General features: G+C 65.1%; 3 protein-coding genes and 1 pseudogene across 4 annotated transcripts; 1 reads left to right on the top strand and 3 right to left on the bottom strand.

Annotated features, from left to right (window-relative positions):
• Window positions 1-749: 749 nt before the first annotated feature.
• Window positions 750-3,739, bottom strand: LOC115337566 (syntaxin-5-like). The gene is given in 12 exon segments (XM_030005944.2): window positions 750-1,398; window positions 1,499-1,620; window positions 1,749-1,849; window positions 1,952-1,991; window positions 1,994-2,035; window positions 2,130-2,186; window positions 2,273-2,389; window positions 2,469-2,539; window positions 2,658-2,713; window positions 2,959-3,029; window positions 3,153-3,354; window positions 3,616-3,739. Coding segments are annotated over 11 exon segments (1,020 nt in total). The 5' UTR covers window positions 3,336-3,354; window positions 3,616-3,739; the 3' UTR covers window positions 750-1,238.
• Window positions 3,740-5,761: 2,022 nt separating this feature from the next.
• Window positions 5,762-9,361, bottom strand: LOC115337567 (N-alpha-acetyltransferase 40-like). Of its 2 annotated transcripts, XM_030005945.1 has the most exons (8): window positions 9,276-9,361; window positions 9,073-9,125; window positions 8,879-8,975; window positions 8,065-8,223; window positions 7,894-7,977; window positions 7,713-7,790; window positions 7,517-7,579; window positions 5,762-5,950 (listed from the first exon to the last, which is right to left on the bottom strand). In XM_030005945.1, exons 3-8 carry the CDS (start codon window positions 8,887-8,889, stop codon window positions 5,809-5,811), a joined length of 537 nt encoding a protein of 178 aa, XP_029861805.1. In that variant the 5' UTR covers window positions 8,890-8,975; window positions 9,073-9,125; window positions 9,276-9,361; the 3' UTR covers window positions 5,762-5,808. The 2 variants fall into 2 exon arrangements, with proteins under 2 accessions (XP_029861805.1, XP_029861807.1); XM_030005947.1 differs by lacking the exon at window positions 7,517-7,579.
• A 3,810-nt stretch (window positions 9,362-13,171) lies between these two features.
• Window positions 13,172-18,764, top strand: LOC115337564 (annotated as a pseudogene).
• A 199-nt stretch (window positions 18,765-18,963) lies between these two features.
• On the bottom strand, window positions 18,964-22,708 carry LOC115337565 (serine/threonine-protein kinase MARK2-like; the record flags this gene model as incomplete). Its single annotated transcript, XM_030005943.1, has 5 exons — window positions 18,964-19,446; window positions 20,275-20,319; window positions 20,705-20,731; window positions 21,600-21,862; window positions 22,584-22,708. Coding segments are annotated over 5 exons (929 nt in total), but the record flags the coding sequence as incomplete, so codon positions are not given.
• Between the last annotated feature and the right edge of the window lie 165 nt (window positions 22,709-22,873).

A 22,873-nucleotide genomic window follows, 5' to 3' on the forward strand; every position in this document is an offset into this window, starting at 1 on the left:
GGTAACACTGCTGTCAGCTCTCGCGCCGGGCTGCTCCCGGCCTCGGGGTCTCTCCCACCCTGGATGCCGGTCCCATCTTCTCTCCAGGGTCCCCTCTCGTCAGCCCCCGTCCCTTCTCCCTGGGCCCCCATTCCCTCTCCCCGGGGTCCCCTCCCGACCCTCCAGTCACCGTCTCTTTTCCCCGGGGTCCCCCGTCCCCGTCTCCTCTCCCTGGGCCCCCATTCCCTCTCCCCAGGGCCCACTCCCGACCCTTCAGTCCCCGTCTCCTCTCCCTGGGCCCCCTCCCGACGCTCCCCATCCTTGTTCCCTCTCTCCGGACCCCCCTCCTCTCTCGCCGGGGCCCTCTCTCCCCTCTCCCCGGGCCCACGGACCGGGCCCAGCGCCGCCTCCAACCGCCCTGGCCTACAGAACTCCCCTCCCCGACATCGCCCGGGCCCGGGGCTCCCACCAGCCGCTCCCAGCTTTCTTCTTCCCCTCCTGGCCCACCCGGGACCCGCCACCCACGCTCCCCCGACCCTCGCTCACCGCTGTACCCCCCTTTGCCCTCCTCCGCCATCGCCGCCGCCCGCTACCGGCACCCGCGGCCTCACCGCCGCGGCCACACCCCCCCAGCGTCACTTCCGCCCGGAGGTCACCACCTCTGCAAGCGCATGCGCGCTCACCGCCCCCTCCCCCCCCCAACGGCATCGCTCCTGCCGAAACCGCAGGTTCGAGTCCCGTTCCCGGAGGAATAGGCAGCGTAGGGGTCATCGGGGTCCCACGGATTTAATGGGGGTCTGCAGCCCCCCCCGGGGGTCCCGCAGCCCTCCCAGGGATCCCACAGCCCATCCAAGGAGGGGGCTAACCGGCTTTAATAGGGTCCACAACCATCTCCCCCCCCCCAGGGTCCCACGGCTTTAATAGGGGGCTGCAGCCCCTCTGGGGGTCCAGGGCTTGGCGGGGGGGTGAGGGGGGGTGTCTGGCAGCATTCCCGGGATTCCCGGCCCACCGGGAGGGTCTGCAGCCACCATGACTGGGCGGACACGGGGACCGGCCTCAGCGTAGGCTGCAGGACACATTGCGGGGGGGCTGCCCCCACCTCCCTGGCCCAGCCCAGCCTTTGTGGTGGGGGGCACACAAAGGGGTCCCAGGCAGGACCCTGCCCCGTCCCCACGCAGATGTCCGTCTCCGAGCCCCGCAGAGCACAGACTGAGTCCGTCTGTCCCGGCCGGTGGGACAGGGAGGGGGTCAGGCCTGGCTCAGGCCAGGAAAACAACGAAGACGATGAAGAAGACGATGAGGATGAGGAAGATCTTGACCATCAGCCAACGGTTGGAGGTGACCGACTGGAAATACTTGAGGATCTCCCCGTGGGCCGCTTCCACGTTCAACTGCGCGTCCTCCACGCTGGCGTCGATCCTGCGGGCAAAGGAGACAGGGGTGGGGGAACGGGACAGTCGGACGGAGGCCGAGGGGACGGACGGACGGACAGTGAGGGTGGGGAGGGGGGGGCCGGTACCTCTGGATCGTCTCCTCCTGCTCCTTCACCATGTGCGCCAGCTGCTGGAAGATGGAGCCCAGCTCCACGATGGTGGATTCAATGTTCTGCATCGTGTCTGCCCGGCTCTGGATATAGGAATCCTGGGGGCAAGCACAGACGCCAGGGCCATTGCTCAATATGTTCCCCCCCGCAGGTCACTCGAGGAGGGGGGGGTTGTGTGATGCGTGTGTTGTCCCCCCCCCAACCCTCCCCAGGCTCACGTCCCCACCTGCTCGTCGATCAGCTGTAGCTGTTGGCTCGTCCGTGCGTCCATCTCGATGGCCACTGCGCCGGCGCGCTGCGGGTCGTCCTGCAGCACCGCGGAGCTGCCTGCGGGGAGGGCGGGGGGGGGCCTGAGCAGGGTGGGGGCAAAGACACACACCCCTGCATGCACCCCGGTCCCCCCACACCCCCCAAAATCCCGGCACTCACCTAGGTTGCTGGCAGCGAGGGGTAAAGCAGAGACGGGGGGCGGCGGGAGAAATGCTCGCGGCGGCTCCGCTGCTGCTTCAGGTTCTTGTCCGGGGGGGGGGAAAGGGGGTTTAGGGGGGTCGGGGGGGGTGAATGGGAGGGCTTGGGGGGGGTCGGGGGTGGGGGGGCAAGGACTCACCTCTGTCCGCACCTCCAGCACCGACTTGAAGTCGTTGGACATGGAGGCCAGTTTGGACTGAGAAGGGAAGAAAGGAGATCAGCTTGGGGGTTGGGGGGGGCTGCGTGTGTGTCACCCCCACTCGCCGCCGTCCCTGTCCCCACCTGCAGCGACACCACGACGGTGTTGGAGTGGGTCTGGACGTGCCGCCCACTCTGGCCCCCCCTGGCCCGCACCACCTCCTGCAGCTGCGCGATCTGCTTGTTCAGGCTGTTGATATCCTGCAAGTGGTGGGGGGGTGGGGGTCAGGGACACTCCCTAATGTGCCCCCACCCACCCCCCAAAAACCCCGGCCCCCACCTGCTTGATGATGTAGGTCAGCTCCTCGATCTCCACCGCTTTGTCATCGAAGAGGGACTTCCGCTTGGCCACTGCCAGCATTGGCCAGGGGACAACGTGGAGGGGGGGCTGCCATCAGGGCATGCTCCTTCCCCCCATCAAATTATCCTTCCCCCCCCCCCCCCGACCCCCCCCTTCCTCCCCACTCACGGATCGTCAGCTTCTCCAGCTTGGCAAAGGTATTGCTCAGATCCTTCCCGATGCGCCTGGAGAGCGGAGAGGGGCCTGTCAGAGCCGGGGGGGGGGGCACCCCCTCCCCACCCCCCCATCCTACCCCACCCGGGGGGGGCACCCCGACCTCCCATCCCATCCCCCTCTTGCCCCCACCCCCCCACCTGGGGACCCATGCTTCCCACCCCCCCAAAACCCGTGCTGCCATTCCTGGGGACACCCCCTCCCTCCTCCTTCTCGGGGTGCCCCCCCCACCTCCCTGGTGTCCCCCCCCCCTCCCTTGGCCATGAGGCTGAACTCGCTGCGCTGCCGCCCGACGCCCGGAGCCGCTCTGCCGGGCTGCACCCCGTCCTGCAACCGGGAGAAAGGGGGGGGGTGTAAGGCAGAGGGGGACCCCCCCCGCTTGTGGGGGGGGGGCACACACACACGACACACGCTCCCCCCCCTCCCCCCCAACAGCGGACACCCACCCACCTGCCGGCCCTGCAGGGATTTGCAGGCGGAGAGAAACTCCTGGGTCCGGTCACGGCACGACATGGCGTCCGGGGGGGGCGGTGGTGGGGGAGCCGGTGGGGGGAGCACGGTTTGTGTCTGGGGGGGCCCCAGGTAAACGCCCGGTTCCCGCTGCCTAGAGCCGTGCCGGCGCCGCGCGTTCATCGGGGCTCATCACCTGCCGCTGCCGGGGGAAGGGGGGGGGTCAGCACCCCGGCTGGGACCCCCCCCAAAAGCCCGAGACCACCGGGGACCCGGCCTAACCGAGACCCCCCCCCCCTCCAAAACCCCGCGCTGGCGCCCGCGGGGGCGGGGCGGGAGGTCCTGGAGGGGCGGGGCCACGCGCGTGCGCTGCCGGGTTTAGCCCCGCCCCCCCCTCTCGCGCTCGCTCTCCCCCCCCCCCCCCCCCCGCTCTTCCCCGCCCGGCGCCGCCACGCGCGCTCACCGGGATTCGGGTCGGGCCGGGCGCCGCTGCCGGGATCCACCGGCCGCGCTGACGTCACTGCCACGTCTCTCTTCCCTCCCCCGAGAGCGTCATGGGCCCGTCAGTCCTCCGGAAGTTGAACTCTATGGGTCGGCAGTCTTTCAAGAAAACGGAAGTGCCGGTCAGTCCTCCGGAAGTCGCACTCTGAAAGGGCCCTAGCGACAGACTCCGCCCTTAGAGACGGCCTGGGAGCGCAGCGGCTCCGCCCCTAGTGACAGGCTCCGCCCCTAGCGACCGCCAGGGAGTAGAAGGGCCCCACCCCTAGCAACCACGAGGGAGTAGAAGGGCCCCACCCCTAGCAACCACGAGGGAGTAGAAGGGCCCCGCCCCTAGCGACCACCAGGGAGAAGGGCCCCGCCCCTAGCGACCACCAGGGAGTAGAACAGCTCCACCCCTAGCGACTACCAGGGGGTTAGAACGGCCCCTCCCATAGCGACAGGCTCCACCCCTAGCAACCACGAGGGAGTAGAAGGGCCCCACCCCTAGCGACAGGCCCCACCCCTAGCGACCACCAGGGAGTGAAACGGCCCCGCCCTTAGCGACAGGCCCCGCCCCTGGCAACCAGACCAGCCTCCCCAGCAAACAGCCCCTCCCCTAGCAACCGCTACCCACCAGGCCACGACAGTAACAACCACCATCACCCTTAGCAACAGGGCCTCCCCCCTCTACCCAGCCGCCCTCCCCGTCCGGTGACCTCACCGTGATGCCATCGGATGACCTCATAGCCCACCTCCCCAGGTCGAGACCCCCCTCTCCTCCAAGCCCCCCTCCCTCCGTTGGATGGACCCAGGCGTCCGGGCAGTGAGGAACGGAGCCGGGATCGGCCTCAGCGGCTTTTATTGGGAAGGGGGGGGGCGGTCGGGAGGGTCCCATCGGCGGCAGAAGCGGGGTGTGTGTGTGTGTGTGTCCCGGTCCGGCGCCCCCGGTGGTCCCCGCGGTGGGTGGTCCCGTTGCTGGATGGTCCCGGCGGTGGGTAGTCCCGGCGGGGGTGTCACTCTCCCTTCTTGTAGTCCTCGAGGGTGGGCGAGCACCCAGGCGGCCGGGCCCAGGCAGGACGCGAACATGACGACGAAGGCCACCACACTCTCCTGCAGGCACAGCGCCGTCAGCTCCGGGATCCGTCCACCCCCACCCCACCAAGGTCACTCACCCACCGTCCCGGTTCCCGCCCTGTCCCCGAACAGCTCCCACGCTCACCCCAGGCCCCACCGGCTGCTCCGGCGGCCCCGAGACGATGCCGCGTCGAGCCTGACCGGGCCGGGTCGCGGAGCGCAGAAGGGAACGAGCCAGGCGGGCGGCGATCTGCATGGCGGCGGCGAAAGCGGAAATACCGGGGCGAGTCACTACCGGCGGAAGAAGGTAGGCGGGGACGGATGCTCCTCCCCCTTTACGCACCCACCTCTGCTCCCTGTACACAACGCCCCGCCCCCCCGAGCTCAGACCCCGCCCCATACGGACGCCCCTGCGTCCAATCCCCGCCCACCTCACACTACCGCCCCGTGCGCCCAGGCCCCTCCCATTGACCACAGCCACTGCCCAGGCCCCGCCCCCTCACACAGCAGTCTCTTTGCCCCGTGCTCAGACCCCGCCCCCCTTGCACCGAGGCCACACCTCCCGCGCTCAGGCTCCACCCTCCCCGAGTGCGGAGGGGTCATTACTCAGCTCCAGGACACGCTGGGAAGCGCAGTCCTCCAGTCCGAGGGGGGCGCTATTCCCCCAGTAAATAACTGGGAAGCATCCTGCCCCTCCCCCACCCCGAGGCCAAATTAAACTTTTATTATTATTTATTTGTTACATACAAACGAAATCGCTGAAAAAACCAACCAAACAAACAAACAAAATAAAAAAAACAGGGGGTGGGGGGAAGGGGCCTCGACTCCTGCGAGGCACCATAAACAACCAAAATGGGCAAACCTCCCCTTCCAGCCCCAAAATGAACCATTGCCCCTCCCCCAGCCCCCCCAATGAGCCCCCCCCACCCCAGGAGGGGGATGGGGTGGGGGGGTTTGTGTGTCATGTCCTCCCCCCCCCATCACCCATTCGGTGACCGGAGGCGGGGGGTTACAGGCAGGTTGGGTACCCATCCCCGAGGTGAGGAGGTGTTTTGGGGGCAAAACCTTGAGATTTGGGTACAGAAAGCGGTGGGGGAGGGGCTCAGTGACAGCAGCCCCCGCAGTGTCCCCCCCCGGGGTGGGGGTGACTCTCCCCGAACTTGGTGCGACGGCTGAGGATCTCGTAGGAGGAATCGTCCCCGCAACAGCCGGAGACGCTGGGGGAGGCGGCGTCCACCTCGAACCTGGGGGGGGGGGCATGGTGTCACCCCGACCCCCCCGTGTCACCTGGACCACCCCCTGTGTCACCTCAACCCCCCCCCCCCGTGTCACCCTGACCCCCCCTGTGTCACCCTCCCTGGCTGGCCGAAGCTACGGGGAGAGGGAGGGGAGGGAGGTGATGGGGGGGGGTGGAATGGCTGGAACGGGAAGGGGGGAAACACCCAGAAAAGGGTAAAAACACCCTAAAAAACAGCCAGAAAAGGGGTTAAAAACACCTGGGGAAGGGCTGAAAAAAACAAAACACCCAGAAAACGGGGTGAAAACACTCTAAAAATACCCAAAAAAGGGATTAAAACCACCTAAAAATACTTGGGGAAGACATTAAAAAAAACACCCAGAAAAGGGAGGGGGGGGACGGGATACACGGAAAACAGGTTAAAAACACCTGGAAAAGGGGGTTAAAACACAACCGGAAAAAGGGTAAAGGAAACCGCCCACAAAAGAGACTAAAGAAAAAAAAAAAACCACCAAACCACCAAAAACCCCACAAAAAAGGGGCTTTAAAAAAGAAAAACAACAAAAAAAAAACCCAGCCAAAAACAACAGAAAAAGGTTTTTAAAACAAACAAACAAAAACCAAAGAGAAAAGGGGGTTAAAAAAAATAAATGGAAAAGAAAGGCCTAAAAAAAAAAAATCACCTGGAAAAGGGACTAAAAACCCCTTAGAAAAAGGGCTCAAAACCCCCAAAACACCCAGAAAAGGAGGAAAACAACCCCAAACCTTGGAAAAGGAGGTAAAAAATCACACCTGGAAAACGGGGATACGCCTCCCCCCCATGAAAAATGGGGCAAAAAACCCAGGAAAGGGGCTAAAACCACCCACAACCTGGAGAAGAGGTTAAAAGACACCCTAAAAACACCTAGAAAATGGGTTGACACCCACAAAATAGACTTAAAACACCCAGAAAATGCCCGGAAAAGCGGGTTAAAAACCACCCAGAAAAGAGGATAACCTTCCCCCCAACACCCCAAAATCACCTGGAAAAGGGGTAAAAAAACCTGGAAAAAAGGGGTCCAAACAACTCCCTGGAAAGGAAGGCGTTAAAAAATCAGCTGGAAAAAGGGCAAAAACCCCCAGGAAAAGGGGAAAATACCCTTGGAAAAGGGGAAAATACCCTTGGAAAAGGGGAAAATACCCTTGGAAAAGGGGCTAAAACACCCCAGAGAAGGGTAAATACTCCTGGAAAAGGGGTTAAACCCCCCCTGGAAAATGGGCTTAAAAAAATCCAGAAAAGGGGCTTAAAAAAAAAAAAACCACAAAAAACACCCCCAGAAAAGGGGCTAAATACACCCCCAGAAAAGGGGCTAAATACACCCCCAGAAAAGGGGCTAAAAAAGCCCTGGAAAAAAGGTTCAAACCCCCCAGAAAAGGGGCTAAAAACCCTCGGAAAAGAGTCTAAAAACCCTCAGAAAAGGGCTAAAAAAGCTCCAGAAAAGGGGCAAATCCCCCTGGAAAAGGGGTTCAAACCCCCCGGAAAAGGGGCTCTCCCCTGGGACCTGGCGCCGAGGGGGGGGACCCGAGCACCCACCTCTCTCGGCTGGCCCCTGCCCCGCCTGCCCGCGTCGCCCGTCCCCGGCACGTTGCCAGCGCACTGAAAAGACAGTCGTGCGAACAACGTGTTACAGACGGACGGACAAACCCCCTTCCTCCTCCTCCTCCCCCCGTGCCCCGGGCTAGAAACGGGGTAAAACCAAGCAAATCTGGGTGGTTTTTTTTACACTTACTGGAGCGCTTCTCGGAAGAACTGATAGGCGCCGTGGTTGTGTTTAAAGACAGTCAGCATCACCTTCTTCATCTGCGTGCTGAGTGGGGGAGGAAGGGAAAACAGAGAGGGGGGGCTCAGTGAGGGGTTGGCAGCCCCAAAACCACCTGTTTTTTCCCCCCAGAAAAGCTGTCGGTTGTCACCTGTTGGCCACCAGCTGGAGGATCTGTAGGAGGAACTTGCCCAGTCCTCGCCGCCGGACTCTGCTCTCCAGCTGCACCTCGTAGCTGCAGGGATAAACCACCACATGCTGTGTTATAAAGTAGGGGAGACCCTTTTTTGGGTTTTTTTACCCCATTTTTGGGGATACCCACCAGTAGAGGACCTCGTCACCACACTCGACGTCGAAGCGGAAGTGGGAGAAGGCGACAGGGCCGGCGCCAGACTCGCGGGCGATCAGGTACCAGGCCCGGTCGTCCCGCAGCTCCTCCCGCTTCTCCCGTTCCTTCCAGCCCCACTCGCTCTGCTCGTACCTGCCCGTTTGGGGTGAAAACAAGGATTTGGGGGCAAAATCTACCAATGGTTGGGAGACAAAGTCTTCACAATGATTTGGAGGGGCAAAAAAACCCCCAAACCTCAGCGATTTTGGGGGCTAAAATCCCCAAACCCCAGCGATTTGGGGGGGGCAAAAGATCCCCAAACCCCAGCGATTTGGGGGGGCAAAAGATCCCCAAACCCCAGCGATTTGGGGGGGGCAAAAACCCACCCCCAACAATCTCGGGGGTAAAAAACACCCCCAACGATCGTGGGGGAGAGCGAAAAACACTCCCACCCAACCACTCTGGGGGACAAAACCCAAAACCCCAACAATTTTGGGACAAAAAACTCCTCCACAATATGGGGGGGGAGGGGGAAGCTCCATGATTTTGGGGCACAAAAAACCCACCCAATGATTTTGGGGCCCGAAAAACAACACACCCCCCCCAGGGATTTGGAGGAGCAAAAAACGCCCCCCCCCCCCCCCCCCCCCCCCCCCCCGATTTGGGATCGCAGCGAGCAAGGGTTTCCTCCCAGAGACCGGCGAGGGGCTGGAGCACCCGTGAGCCCTCCCAGCGCAGCGCCGGGATCTCGGCATCGCGGTTGTGCCGCGTTGACGGGTGGCTTTGCCGGCGGCGAAGCACGACTCACAGTGTCTGCATGTTGGCCTTGGTCAGCTCGAAGGCCCACTCGAGGGTGGTGGGCTCCAGCCCGGAGACGCGCTTGCACTCGATGTGCGACGTTCAAACTGCGGGAGAATGCCGGGAGGGAAACGGCGTCGGCACCGGGTATACGCCGGCGGCGCCGGGAACAGCTTCGGTGACACCGCGATGGGCAACACTCACCCGTTCCGGTCGTATTTCTTGAAAACTGGGAAAGCTTCGAGGGGATCTTCAAGCTGGAAGAAACCAAAAGGCACATTGGAAAAACAAGCAGGGAAGTTTCATTCCCACCTGCCAGGCCCTGCTCTGTGGCAGGGGAGGTTTATCAGCAGTTTTGTGGGGTTTTTACCCTGTTTTTCACCCTGCCTAGCGAGGGGGACACTCACTTTGTTGGCGGCTTCCACCTTGGCGCAGACGGCATCCATGGCCGCTCGCTCCTCCAGGCGCTTTTGCTTCTTCTCCTTGCTTTGCTCGATTTCCTCTGTGGTGAGCAGCAGAAAAAAAAAAAAAAAAAAAAAAAGGGAATTTTCACTAAATCTGGGTTATTTTAACAAATACCAAAGCTCCGCCCACCAACAGCAAAAAAGTTTTGCCCAGAAATTAATAATAATTAAAGTCCACAAAGACAAAAATAAGCAAGTTGGAGGTGAGGAACGGGGTTTGCCACAAAATCCTTGCAAAAAAGTGATTTTGGGGTAAAAAAAAACCAGCGTTTTGCTGAGCTCATAGGGGTGTGTTGAACCCTCCCGGTCACTGTGGGAGCGGGAAAGCTTTGCTGCATCCTGCTCCTCAGGGCCATCAGCACTGGAGTAATTAAATTAGCGGGGTTTTGCCCCAGAATCTTGGTGTTTTAACAAAGTTGGCACTCGTAAGACAGGCTGGAACAGGGAGGTGGCACCGAGCAGCATCTACATAAAGTTAACACTTGCAAACATTTCTTTCTGTTGAATTTTAGGAGTCCCCTACCAGAAATAACCCAAGCATAGGTGATTTTACCCCAAAATGAAGGAGGGGAGACCCACAATCCTGCTGGGATCCCTCCAAATCCCTGGCGAGCCCCAAAGACCCGCAGGGTGTCAAAGCGGGTCTGGGGATTCCCAAGCTTCACTCCCACTAGAACCAAGTTAAACACAGCCAAAAATCAGCATTTTACAGGAAAAATGCTGATGCACGTGGTTTTGGGAGCAGGACAGAGCAAGCCTCCCCCCAAAAATACACCTGTCGGCATTTCTGGGGGTAATTAAGGAGTTTTTGAGGGTTGGAGCAGTGTTTCCTCCTCCCTAGCACCTGCCGCTGGCTGGGAGGCAGACCCTAAAAGCTCTAATTTTGGCTCGTTTCGGGGAGAAAACCTGCAGGTTTTCCGGTGGTTGGGGGTCCATGGTTAGAGGAGAGGTGGGTTGAGGTCTCCGAGATCTCCCAGTGTCCCTGCAACCCCCCCACAGAGACCCCCAACCCCTTGGGGCCTCTTGAACGCACCCCTACTGCACCCCAAACACCTGCCCTTCTCCCCTGCCCCCCCAAACGCAAGACACCCACCTCAGAAGACCCCCCCATCCCCCTAAAACAGCCCCAAATGCCCCTTCAAACCCCCTCAGAGACTCCCCACCTCCCTCCCACCTTCCTAACCCCCTTCCACAGAGGCCCAAGCCCCTCATAGGGTCCCACAATTTCCTCACGGGAGCCTCCAAGTTCCCTCGCAGGAGCCTGAAGTTGCAATGAAAGGTCCCAAAGGCTCTCAGAGGGTCCCAAATCTCCTCATAGGAGGCCCCAAGAGCTCAGAGGGTCTCACATTTCTTCATGAGAGCCCCAAATCCCCTCGGAGGGTCCCAAATCTCCTCACAGGAGCCCCCCAGTCCCCCTCACACAGCCACAAATATCCTCATAAGAGCCCCTAACGTCCTCAGATGGTCCCCAATCCCTACGAAACATCCCAAATCTCCTCACAGGAACCCCCAAATCCCCTTAGAGGGTCGCAAATCCCCTCACAGAAGCCCTACATCACCTGATAGAAGCCCCCCCATCCTCTCAGACAGCCCCAAATCGCCTGAGAGGAGCCTCAAAGCTCCGCCCCTCCCCTTCTTCTCAAGACGAGCTCCCTGGCCTGGCCTGGCCCCGGCCCCCACTCACCCCCATGGCGGCGACGAGCGCGGCCGCGGCGGCTCCTCACGGCGCGGGGGCGCGGAGGAGACTGAGGGAGCGCGCGCGGGAGCGCGCCTTATATATAAGGGGGGGAGGAGGAGGAGGAGCGCGAGGCCCTCGAGCCTGCGGCCGGCCAGCGCCACTGCGCCTGCGCGGCGGGGAGGTGGGCGGAGAGCGGGGAAACGCGCACGCGCCTTTGCCGAGGAGGCGGGGAAGGGATGGGGGGGGGGGGAACGCGCGTGCGCCGTAGGGCGGGGGAGGGAGGGAAGGAGGGAGGAGGGAACCGGCGCGTGGCGGCGCCGTTGGGCGCGAAGGCAGCTCGTCGCTGATTGGCTGAGAGGAGAGGCGAGGGCGGAAAGATGGAGGGGGCCCCGCCCCGTTCGCTGAGGGGAGCGGTGTCATGGCGGACACCCGGCCCGCAGGTCTGACCCACGGCGGTCCCGCAGCCCAGCCCTGGGGTCCTCGGCATGGCCCATAACCCTGCCCCACGGCCCTGCCCCATAGCCCGGCCCCACACCCCTTGGGCTGCCCCATGGCCCAGCCCGACAGCCCTGCCTGAGAGTTCTTGGCTCACCCCATAACCCTGACCCACAGCCCTGTCACACAGCCCGGCCCCTCAGCCCTTGGGCTGCTTCATAGCTTGGCCCAATGGCCCTGCCCCATAGCCCTGTTGTGCAGCCTGGCCCCACAGTCTTCGATCTGCCCCGTAGCCAGCCTCATGGCCCTGCCTGAGAGCCCTTGGCCCACCCCACAGCCCTGCCCCATAACCCAGCCCTGCCCCACAGCCCTTGATCTGCCCCATATCTTGGCCCCATGGCCTGCCTGAGAGCCCTCAGCCCATCCCATAACCTTGCCCCACAGCCCTCCTTGTCTCACAGCCTGGCCCTACAGTCCTCATTCTGCCCCCACAGCCCGGCCCCATAACCCAGCTCTGCGCCACAGCCTGGCCCCACAGTCCTTGGTCTGCCTCATAGCCTGGCCCCATGGCCCTGCCTGCGAGCCCTCAGGCCACCCCACAGCCCTGCCCCATAGCCCATCCCCCCAGCTCTTGGCCTGCCCACCCTGAGCCCTGACCCACAGCAGCCCCATAGCCCTGAGCCCCATAGTCCATACCCCGCCCCACGGCCTAGAGCCCCATAGCCCACATCTGTCCAGCCTGCCCCATAGCTCTCAGCCAGCCCCACAGCCGGCCCCATAGCCCCCCCCCAGCAATGGGGGGCATCCACACACCCCCCATCCTGACAGCTGCACCCCAGAGGACCCCACAGCGGTGAGCACCCCTGGATGGGGGGGTTGGGAAGGGGGGTGACAGGGAGGTGTGGGGGCAGCCCCACGGCATGTAAGCACCAGAGAGCCTCTGATGGGGGAGGGAGGATCCCCGTGGGCCCCCCAAGCCCCACAGTGGGACAGATCCCCAGCCCACAGCAGCCCCACGGCCCCCTCATCCCCAGAGTGTGACAAACCTCCCAGCATCCCTGAGGCCCCCCCAGCAGCCCCTTTGTCCCCCCACCACCCCCTGGCCCTTTGTTCCCTCCAGCCACACGCAGGGGGGTGACAGGGACCCCTGCACACACGTGTGCCCCCCCTGCCCAGGCTATGGGTCCCAGCCCCACACACTCCCCAGCAGCGAGGCTGGGACCCCCATGTTTGCCCCCCCCCGTGCCCCCCCCCTCACACCCCCCCCCGTGCCCCCCCTTGCCGCCGGCGGAGGGGTACGCTGGGGGCGGGGGGGCCGTGCTGAGGCCGGGGGAGCTGGAACTACTTTGGCACCGTCAGGCGGCGGGAGCGGCCGGGCGGCGCATTGTGTGGGCGCGGGGTGGGCTCGGGTGGGCGCCGGGACCCCCCCAAACACCTCCCACCCATTCTTCCCTCCCTTTTAGACCCACCCCCAACTTTGCCCCCCCATTTGAGGGGTGTTTTCCCTCCTTTTTGGGGAGGGTGCCCCAGCTGCCCAACGCAGCAACACCGCACCACCCCCCTCAATTCCCACGCCCCCCCCCCCCCCAAATAACCAAGGTTGGGCCTAAAGTTTGGGCATGGGGCAGCGGGGCTGAGCCCCCCCCCCCAAGCGGCGGGGCCTTGTGGGGTCCCCCTGGGGGGGATCTGGGGGTGTCACCCTGAGCCCCACCCCCCACCCCAGGCGATGCCGTCGGTGATGGAGAAGCCCTCGGTGGATCCTGTTCCCGCAGCCGGTTCGAAGTCGGTTGGCCGCCGGCGGTTGGCCCCCCCCCCCTCCGAGGACGAGGGCAGCGAGGACGAGCACGCCCACGGTGAGTGGCCCCCCCCACCAACCCACGCCTGTGGCCCCCCCCCCCCCAATATGCCTGTGGTCCCCCCGCCATGCACACGTATGTGTTGGGGGTGCTGCGCTTGCCCCACGTGTTGGGTGGGGGGGCAAGCTGCGCTCACGTCAGCCCCCCACCCGTAGGGTTTTGGGGGGGGGCACACACACGGTGACATGGCGGGGGGGGGAACAAAAGCCCCGTCCCCATTGTCCCTGGCCGCCCGCTGTGGTGCGCCGGCCGCCGGCTTTGTTTGCCGGCAGGGAGGGGGGCACAATCGCTGGCCCCCCCCGCCCCCCTTCCAACTGCGGGGGGCTGGCATGAGACCCCCTTTGTTAACCCCCACCCCCGTTAATCCCCGTCCCCCCCCCTTTTCTCATCCCCCCCTCCTCCAGACAGCAGGATCCGGGTGGGGGCCGACTACCAGCGGTGATTCTGACTGCAAACCAGGTAGGGACGATTTGGGGGAGGGCTGAGGGGGCTGGGGGGTGTCCGTCCCCCCCCCCCTTTGACCTCCCTGTCCCCCCCCAGAGGAGCCCTGCCCGCTACAGCAACAAGGAGCTGAAGGGGGATGCTGTCTGGGCCCCCAACCACCTGCGTCTCCGACGCCAACGTAAGCCCCCCCCTCCATCATATCGGGGCATTCCCTCGGTGGGGGGGGTGCTGCAGGGTGCCCCCCATCCCCTGACCCACCCCCGTTACCCCCCCAACCCCCCCCTTTGCCCCCTCCAACGACCCCCTTTACCCCCCCCAACTCCCCCTTTACTGCCACCACCCCCCCCTTTACAAAAACAACACCCCCTAACCCCTCCTTTACCTCCCCTAAACCCTCTGTACCCCCCCAAAAATGCTCTTCACCTCCCCTTTACCACCCCCCTCTACTCCCCCTTTGCCCCCCCAACTCCCTTTAACCCCCTCAGTGGACAAATACATCGCCCATGGCAAAGGACAAGCACGGCTACAACATCGAGCAGGTACCATCACCCCCATTAAACAGCACAGAGTCCCCTCAGGGTGCCCCCAAGCTCCTCCTGACGCCCCCCCCCGTCCATTGTCCCCCCCCCCCGCCAGGCTCTGGGGATGCTGCGTTGGCACAAGCCACGACGTGGAGAGTCCTGGCCGACCTGGCCAACTTCATCAGCCCTTCCCGGACGAGTGGACGGTGGAGGACACGGTTCTTTCGAACAGGCCTTCAGCTTCCACGGCAAGAGCTTCGCCCGCATCCAACAAATGGTGAGAGACACCCCCCCCCGCCCCCCCGAAATGCACCCCCCCAAACCCCCACACAACCCCCCCCACCCCGTGGGGAGGGCAGCAGCTCTCAGCCCCCCCCGGCTGGATCCATCCCCGGCCTCATCCAGCATCTCCCGGTGACCGGGGGCTGGGGGCTGCTGTCGCCACGGGACCCCCACGGTGTCACTCGGGGAGATGGGGGAGTGCGGGCTGCTCCGGGACCCCGCTCCGCGTCGAGGGGTGGTATGTGCCACCCCCTGACCCCCTCCAATAGGGGGTGGTATGTGCCACCCCGACCCCCCCCATAGAGAATGGTATGTGCCACCCCCTGACACCCCCCCCATAGGGTGGTACATGCCACCCCCTGACCACCCCCAATATGGGATGGTATGTGCCACCCCATCCCCCCCCATAGGGGTAGTACGTGCCACCCCCTGACCCCCCCCCCCCCAATAGGGATGGTACGTGCCACCCCGATGCCGCCCTCAGCGGTGCCACCTGCTCCCCCACAACCCAGCAGGTGGTACCCTCCCACCCACCCCCATTTCTAGGGGTTCCCCCCCAATTCTAGGGTTCCCTCACTCCCCCATTTCTGGGGCGTTCTGCCCTCCACTCTGGGGGGTTTCCCCCCATCTCCCCCCCCTCATTTTTAGGGGGTTCACCCCCATTTCTAGGGGTCCCATCCCCTATTTCTGGGGGCTTTCTCCCCCCCCTTTCCTATGGGGTTGCCTCCCACTCCCCCCCCTCTAGTTCTAGGGGTTCCCCCATTTCTTAGGGGGCTTCCCTCCTCCATTTATAAGGATCTCCCCCCTTTTCTAAGGTTCCCCTCTCCCTTCACCTCCCACCCCACCCCCCAAACCCCCCAAAACCACTCACCCTGTACCCCCCCCAACCCCCCTTCCCCTGCAGCTCCCCGACAAGCTGATCCCCAGCCTCGTTAAATATTATTACTCCTGGAAAAAACCCGCACCCGAACCAGCGTCATGGACCGGCAGGCGCGACGCCTCCTGGGCCGCAAAGAACGCGACGACAGGTAAACACCACCCCCTCCAACCCAGCCCCAACCCCCCCCCAAATCCCCCTTTTCCCCCCCATTTCCACAGCAACGACGAGACTGATGACCATCGCCCTGCTAACGAGGGGGAGACGGAGCCACAGGACCCCAAAAAAGAGGTTGGGGGGGCGGAGAGGGCTGGGGTCACCACGCTCGCTTTGTGAGTGCGGTGACCCCAGCCCCCCCCCCCCCCCCCATTAATAAATTTCAGCCTTTTTACCCCAAAACTGCCGCGCGGAAAGAAGCGCAATATCGTCACCACCACCCCCAGCCCGGCATCGCCGCCGCCCCCCCCGGGGATGCACCTCAGCCGGGAGGACGTCGCCGGTGTCACCGCCAACCCCGACCTGGGGGCTCTGGCTCTGCGGCAGCTGGATTGTCAGCTGGTATCCCTCAAACGGCAGGTAAAAAAAAAAAACCAAACCCAAAAAACCCTGTCCCCCCCAAAAAAATCTATGGGGTACTCCTCTAGGTTGTGGGGTGCCCCTCCTCCAAATTTTGGGGTGATTCTCGCCCCTGCAGGTGCAACGGATCAAGCAGATCAATAGCGGTCTGAAGCAGGCACTGGAGGGTGGTGTGGAGGGGCTGCGGCCACCTGAGGTGGGGACTGGGGGGGGGGGTGTCCCCACCACCCCGTTGTGTCCTACCCTGCCACACAGCATCCCCATGTGCCCCATAGCATCCTGCTGTGCCCCACGGTGTCCCCATGTGCACCACGGTGTCCCTGCGTCCTCTGTGGTGTCCCCAATATCCCCACGTACCCCATCGCATCCTCCTGTGCCCCACAGTGTCCCTTGGGCCCCACAGTATCCCCACGTGCCCCATGGTGTCCCCGAGGTGTCCTGGCCGTGCCCCACGGTATCCCCATGTGCCCCATTGTGTCCCTGCTGTGCCCCACAGCATCAAGCCATCCCCTAACGTGTCCCCCCATGGCACCCCGCATCGCCCCACAACCCCCCTTTCTCCTCCCTCAGGGCAATGGCAAATTCAGCTCTCGCTGGACGACGGATGAGCAGCTCCTGGTGGTGCAGGGTGAGTCCTGTCCCCCCCAGAATTAACCCCACTGCCCTCGTTAACCCTGCTGCCCTCATTAACCCCGCTGCCCTCGCCAGCCTTGCGGCGCTATGGCCGTGACTTCCCGGCAGTGGCGGGGGTGCTGGGGAACAAGACGGCGGCGCAGGTGAAGAGCTTCGTGCTGGGCGCCCGCCGCCGCTTTGGCCTCGACCGGCTGCTGCGGGAACGGGAGGCTCAGAGGGGGGGGATCCCCCCGCGCCCCCCCCGGGGAGGGGCAGGAGGAGGAGGAGGAGGAAGAGGTGAGTGGGGGGGACTGGGTTAGGGACTGGGCCCAGTTCTGAGACCAGACTGGGCCCAGTCCCAGCCCTTATCCCGGTCCAGGTCCTGGTCCCCATCCCAGTCCTGGTTCCAGTCCTCATTCAGGAACTGGTCCCAGTCTCAGCCCTGCTCTCAGTCCTGGTCCCAGTTCTCGTCCTGAGCCAGGCACTGGTCCCAGTCCTGATGGGCAGCCTGGTCCCAGTCCCGTCCCAGTTTGTGTCCTGGTCCCAGTGTTGGAGCCTGGTCCCTGTCCAAGCCCTGATCCTGGCCCCGCCCCCGATCCAGCCCTGGCCCCGCCCCGACTCCGCCTCTCTTCCCGCAGGTGCAGATCACGGGGGTATCTCGCCCGGCCCCGCCCCCGCCGCCAGCCCTCGGCCCCGCCCCCAGCGCGGCCCCGCCTCCCGCCCCGCCCCCGCCGCGCTCTCCCTCCCGCCCCCCGCAGCCCCCGCCCCTCCTGCGCCCGGCCCCGCCCAACGCCCCCGTGTTGCCGCGGCCGCCGCCTCCGCTCCAGCAGGGCCGGGCCCCGCCCCCCCTCATCCGCCCCGGCCACGCCCCCGCCGCTCGCCCACGCCCCCCCGCCGCCGGACACGCCCCCCCCGCTGAGCGCTGGGATCCACACCCCCCCTCGGGGGCGCGCCACGCCCCCCTCCGCAGCGCCCCCTGCTGGGCTGGGGGACACGCGGCCCCCGGGGGGGGGAGGAGGGCGGGGGCACCCTGGGGGGGGGGTGTCCCCGAGGTCCGGAGGGTCCCGGGGGGGGAGGGGGGGGGTGTCCCCGGCCGCGTTTGCAATAAAGGTATTTTACTAGAGCGGCTGCACGTGCTCGCGGGTACTGGGAGGACTGGGGAGCTTACTGGGAGCAGTGGGGCAGGGGAGTTACTGGTTGTACTGGGGGTGGTGGTGACTGGGAGGCGTTCCTGGGAGCACTGGGGAGTTACTGGCAGGACTGGGCCATGCCCAGTGGGCTCTGGGTTGTAGTGGGGAGTGCTAAGCTACACCCAGTGGGTACTGGGAGCACTGGTCCGTACTGGGAGCACTGGTCAGAGGCAACGGATCTTTCTGGAAAGTTTTTAATCTAGAACCTGGAAAATCCACAGCGGCGCTGGCCGGGGGGGTGGGTGGGGCTGGGGGCGGGGCCAGCGGCGCTGCCCCTCCCCCCCGGGCAGCAGCACCCCTGGGTGCCCCCGCCCCCCCCCCGCAAGGGGTGACAGTGCCCGGGCGGGGGGGGGAGGGGCTGGGGACACCCCCCCGAGGTATGTAAAGGGCAGGTGCAGCCCCTCCCCCCCCGGGGGGACCCAGGCATGCGGGTGCCCCCGGGGGCGGGGCTACAGCAGGTCAAAGGGGGCGGCCCCTCCCCCCGGCAGCAGCAGAACCCCTCCCCCCCCGGGGGGCCTTCCTGAGTGAGGGGGGGGGGGAGAGGAAGGGGACATCCCCATGTCCCAAGGGTTGGGGGGGGGGGGCGGACACCTGTGATGTCCCCCAAGGTCATGGGGCAGGTCCTGTGACATCATCAGGCTGTCCCCACGTCCCCTAAGGCCACCGGGGGTCCCCGGGGGGTCCCCGTAAGGCTCTGGGCCGTCCCCATGGGGACAGAAAGGCCCTGGACTGTCCCCACGTGTGTGTCGTTCCCCCCCCCCCCCCCAAGGCTCGGGGACATTCCTGGTCCATCCGGGATATCCCCCTGGGACCACCGGAACATCCCCACCTGGCCCAGGGCCACCCAGGATTCCCCAAGGCCATCCAAGACATCCCGGCCACCCAGAACATGTGTGTTGTCGTCCCCCCCCCAGCCAAAATGTCCCCCCAGGTCCCTGGGCCATCCGCCACGTCCCTGTGAGGCCCAGGACCACGCAGAACATCCCCAGTGGTCCCAGGGCCACCAAGGATGTCCCATCCATCCAGGATGTGCCCGTCCCCATGAGGTCCTGGCCCACCCAGCACGTCCCTGCAGGTCCCCCGTCCATCCAGAACGTCCCACGCAGCCCCCTCAAGAACATCCCCCCCGATGTCCCAGGTCATCCGATCCCAGCACGCAATCCCCCCCCCCGCCTCAATCCATCGCCTCCGCTCCCCCAAAGCAGGAGAAGGGGGTTGGTGGGGGGGGGGAGGTGACAGAGGTGACACCGTTGTTGTTGTTGTCCCCCCCCCCCCCTCCGCCGTCCCGCTCAGAGCTTGAGCTCGTTGGCCACCTTGGAGGCGATGTTCTTGAAGGCCATGGAGGTCCCGGCGATGCGTTTGAAGCGGACGCCGTTGAGGGAAAGACGGGGAAGTTTGCAACTTCCATTTCCCACTGGACGAAGGAATCGTGCCCGGGAGCTCCGTGGGCGCAGAGGAGGACGAACCGTTCCTGGGGTTCGCACCGACAACTGTTGGCGTCCAGAACTTTCCGGATTTCCCGTAACATTTCGCCCGGTTCCAGGGAACTCGTCGTTTTCATGCTCCAGGTAAAACGTAAAGAACGAGGTTTGGCTTCTCGAGCGCCGGCTTCGCGGGTTTCTTTTTCGGGACCTACCGCCGGTCTGGGGAGAGGGGACAAGGAGGGAAGGGGGGTGTCACCAAGGTGGGGAGGTGGGTGGTGGTGGCACCGGGAGCAGCAGGGTGGGTGTGGTGGTCCTGGGGGTCATACGGACCCCAGGGATGTCACCAGACCAGTGCGGTGGTCCTGGGGATGTCACCAGGGCCAGCGTGGGGGTCTTGGGGATGGCACTGGGGCCAGCGTGGGGGTCCCGGGGGTCACAGGGACCCCAGGGATGTCACCAAGACCAGTGTGGTGGTCCTGGGGACACCACTAGGGCCAGCATGGTGGTCCTGGGTGGCATGGGGGCTCTGGAGATGACACAGAACTAGTATGGCGGGCCTGGGACATCACCAGCAGTGTGACATGGAGGTCCTGGGTGTCACAGGGACCCCAGGGATGTCACCAGGACGGGCACAGCCAGCCCAGGTGTCCCATGGATGTCACCAGGACCCCAAAGGTGGCAGGGGGACCGGCGCAGTGATCATGGGTGTCAGGAGGACCCCAGGGTTGTCACCGGACCTGCACAGCAGTCTGGGGTGTCATGGGGGCCCCGGCGATGTCACTGGGACCAGTACGGTGGTCCTGGGTGTCACGGGGGGACCCCAGGGACGTCACCAGGCCCAATATGGTGGGCCTGGGTGTCATGGGGTGGGGTCCTATGGGTGTCCCAGGGACCCTGCGGGTGTTGTGGGGACCTCAGGGGTGTCCTAGGGGACAAGATAGTGGTCCTGGGGACTCCAGGGGTGTTGGGGGACATCACGAGGACTGGGGGTGTCACAAGGACCCCAGGGTGTCGGGTGTGTCACAAGGACCCCGTCCCTGCACTCACCTCAGTGTCTCCACTCGGTCCTTGCTCTCGGGCTCGTGCGGGTTCCTTGAGAAAGACGAAGGGGCAAAGATCAGTTGGGGGGCGGGGGGGGGGGGGGCCCCTCCCCCTCCCAGCATGGGACCCGGGCGTCCGGGCAGACAGACAGCATGGGGAGGGGGACAGACACACACACACACACACACACACACACACACAGAGTGGGGGTGGGAGGGGTGGGGGGGGCACAGACGGACAGACAGACAGCCACAGCCGAGCGGGGAGGGGGGCCATGCGGGGCCGTGCAGCACCAAGGCGGGGGTTTGGGAGGGAGTTTGGGGGGGCACGGGGGGGGGGAAGGGGGGGGCCAGGACCTGCTCTCCCCCAGGGTGGGGGGTGGGTGGCATGCGGGGGCAGGGGGGGGGGCGGACCCAGGCGTCCGGCGCTGCCCTACCTTCTGGCAAACCTGAAAGACAGATTTCTACAAAGACAAACAGAAGAGAAGGGCGACGTTGGGGGCGGGGGGAGGGGGCCGGGACAGAGCCACCCCCCTCCCCCACACCCTGAGGGACCCCGGTGTCCGGGTACCCCCTCCCCCACCCGCCCCCCCCCCCCCAAATGGGGTGGGGGTCAGCCGGAGGATCCAGGCATCTGGGGCAAAGCAGCCCCCCCACCTCCCCGCCCCCGTCACCCCTTCCCACATGGGGGGGGGGGGGGGGGGACACACAGGGACAGGAGGGGACATGGAAGTGTTGGGAGGGGGGGTCCCGAGGGGATGGCAGGAGACCTGGGGGACAGGAGGAGCCCTGGGGGACACAGAGGGGACATACAGGAGCCTGGAGGGACAAGGGGACACACAGAGAAGCCCCCCCCCCAGGGGACAACACGGAAAGATGTGGTAAGAGCCCCATGGGGGGACAGGGAAGGGTCCTGGGGGGGCAAAATGGGACATGGAGGAGCCCTGTGGGGGGACAAGGGGACACTGAGGAGCCCTGAGGAGGATGAGAGGACACGGAGGGGAACACACAAGAGGATCCCTGGGAGGAACGAGGGGACACACAGCTTTGGGGGGGGACGGATGGACAGAGGGGACACACAGAGAAGGGGACACAGAGGATGCCCAGGGGATGAGGGGACACACAGTGGGGGGGGGACACAACCACAACATAGAGGGGCCACACAGAGGATCCCCGGGGGGGATGAGGGGCCACACAGAGGGGACACAGAGGAGCCCTGGGGGGGTACACGGGGGCAGCCCAGGGGCCACACACACCGAGAAGCCCCACACCGGGGGACACGTGATGACAGTCCCGCGTGTCCCCCCCCGCCCCCCCCCCCCCTTTCCTCACCTCCGGACGAATTTGGAGGTGAACTTGCTGAAGAGGCTGGCGGAGGGACCGCGACGACCCTGACTGGCACCGGAGGGGGAGGCGGGGGGCAGACCGGGGGGCAACGCGTAGGGCAGGGGGGTCTGGTCGCGCGTCTGTCGCAGCTGCCCGGCGTGGAAGGTGCTGCGGCTGGAGACCCCCCGGGGAAGCTGGGTCGTTCCCCGGGACCTTGGCTGACGTTGTGGGCTGAAGGAGAAGCTGCCGGTACCCGGCTGGGTGCCCCGCTGTGGGAACGGGGCGGGGGGGGGTTAATGGGGGTGTGGGTGGCACCACCCCACCCTGCCCGCTGCACCCTGGGGACATGCAGGTGGTAACTCAGGGCACCCTGGGGACGTGTCGGCACCCCACAGCACCGTGGGGGCCTGCCACCACCCCACAGGGACCCGCCAGCACCCCACAGCACCGTGGGGACCTGCCACCACCCCACAGGGACCCGCCAGCACCCCACAGCACCGTGGGACCCAGCTTGCCACAGCCCAGGGACCTGCTGGTAACCCACGCACCTTGGGGACCTGCCAGCACCCCACAGGACCCACCAGCACCATGGGGACCCACCAGCACCCCACAAGAACACACCAGCACCCCGCTGTACCCCAGGGACCTGCCAGCACCCCACAGCACCATGGGGACCCACCAGCACCCTGCTGCACCCCAGGGACCCGTTGGTACCCCACACCCCCAAATCCCTCCCCCCCTGCTCTGGGGGATACCCTGGGCATTGGGCTGGGGACAGGGGACACCCAAATCCCCCCTGTTCCCTGGGGACATGCTGGGTGCCAGGCAGGGGGACACCAGCACCCTGATCACCCCAAATCCCTGGGGACATGCTGGGGTGCCAGGCAGGGTCAGGGAGAGGCACATGGGGACCCCCCCCCCCAAACCCTCCCAAGGGTTCCACTCCAGGACATGGTCCCCGCCAGGATTTGGGGGGGTGGGCGGCCTTGCCTGGGCCGGGTGGCCTCGCAGTTGGCATCGGCGGGGGTGGCGGTGGTTTCGGGTGCTGCCGGGACCGCGGGGGGGCCCCAGGCCGGGGGAGCAGCGGGTGAGGGCCGCAGCCCGGCGTGGGCAGGCTAGGAAAGAAAGCAGGGGGCGGGGGGGGGGGGTCATTAAGGAGGGTGGGGGAGGTATTTTTGGGGGGCACGGGGGGATCCCCTACCTGTCCTTGCCGTTCTGCAGGGAGCTCTGGCCCAGGCTGGCCCGGTCCAGCAGCGGGGAGTTACGGCTCCGCGTGGTGC

The sequence above is a fragment of the Aquila chrysaetos genome, unplaced genomic scaffold (genome assembly GCF_900496995.4).
Source record: "Aquila chrysaetos chrysaetos unplaced genomic scaffold, bAquChr1.4, whole genome shotgun sequence".
In the NCBI taxonomy this organism is placed as follows: Eukaryota; Metazoa; Chordata; class Aves; order Accipitriformes; family Accipitridae; genus Aquila; species Aquila chrysaetos.

What these genes read in the sequence shown, in the direction of transcription:
- LOC115337567 (XM_030005945.1), bottom strand. An exon ending in CTCCAGCTGGTGGCCAACAG is followed by an intron (nt 7,791 to 7,893) that starts GTGACAACCGAC and finishes TCCCCCACTCAG; the next exon opens with CACGCAGATGAAGAAGGTGA. An exon ending in GCAGGGGCCAGCCGAGAGAG is followed by an intron (nt 5,951 to 7,516) that starts GTGGGTGCTCGG and finishes CCCCCCCCCCAG; the next exon opens with GTTCGAGGTGGACGCCGCCT.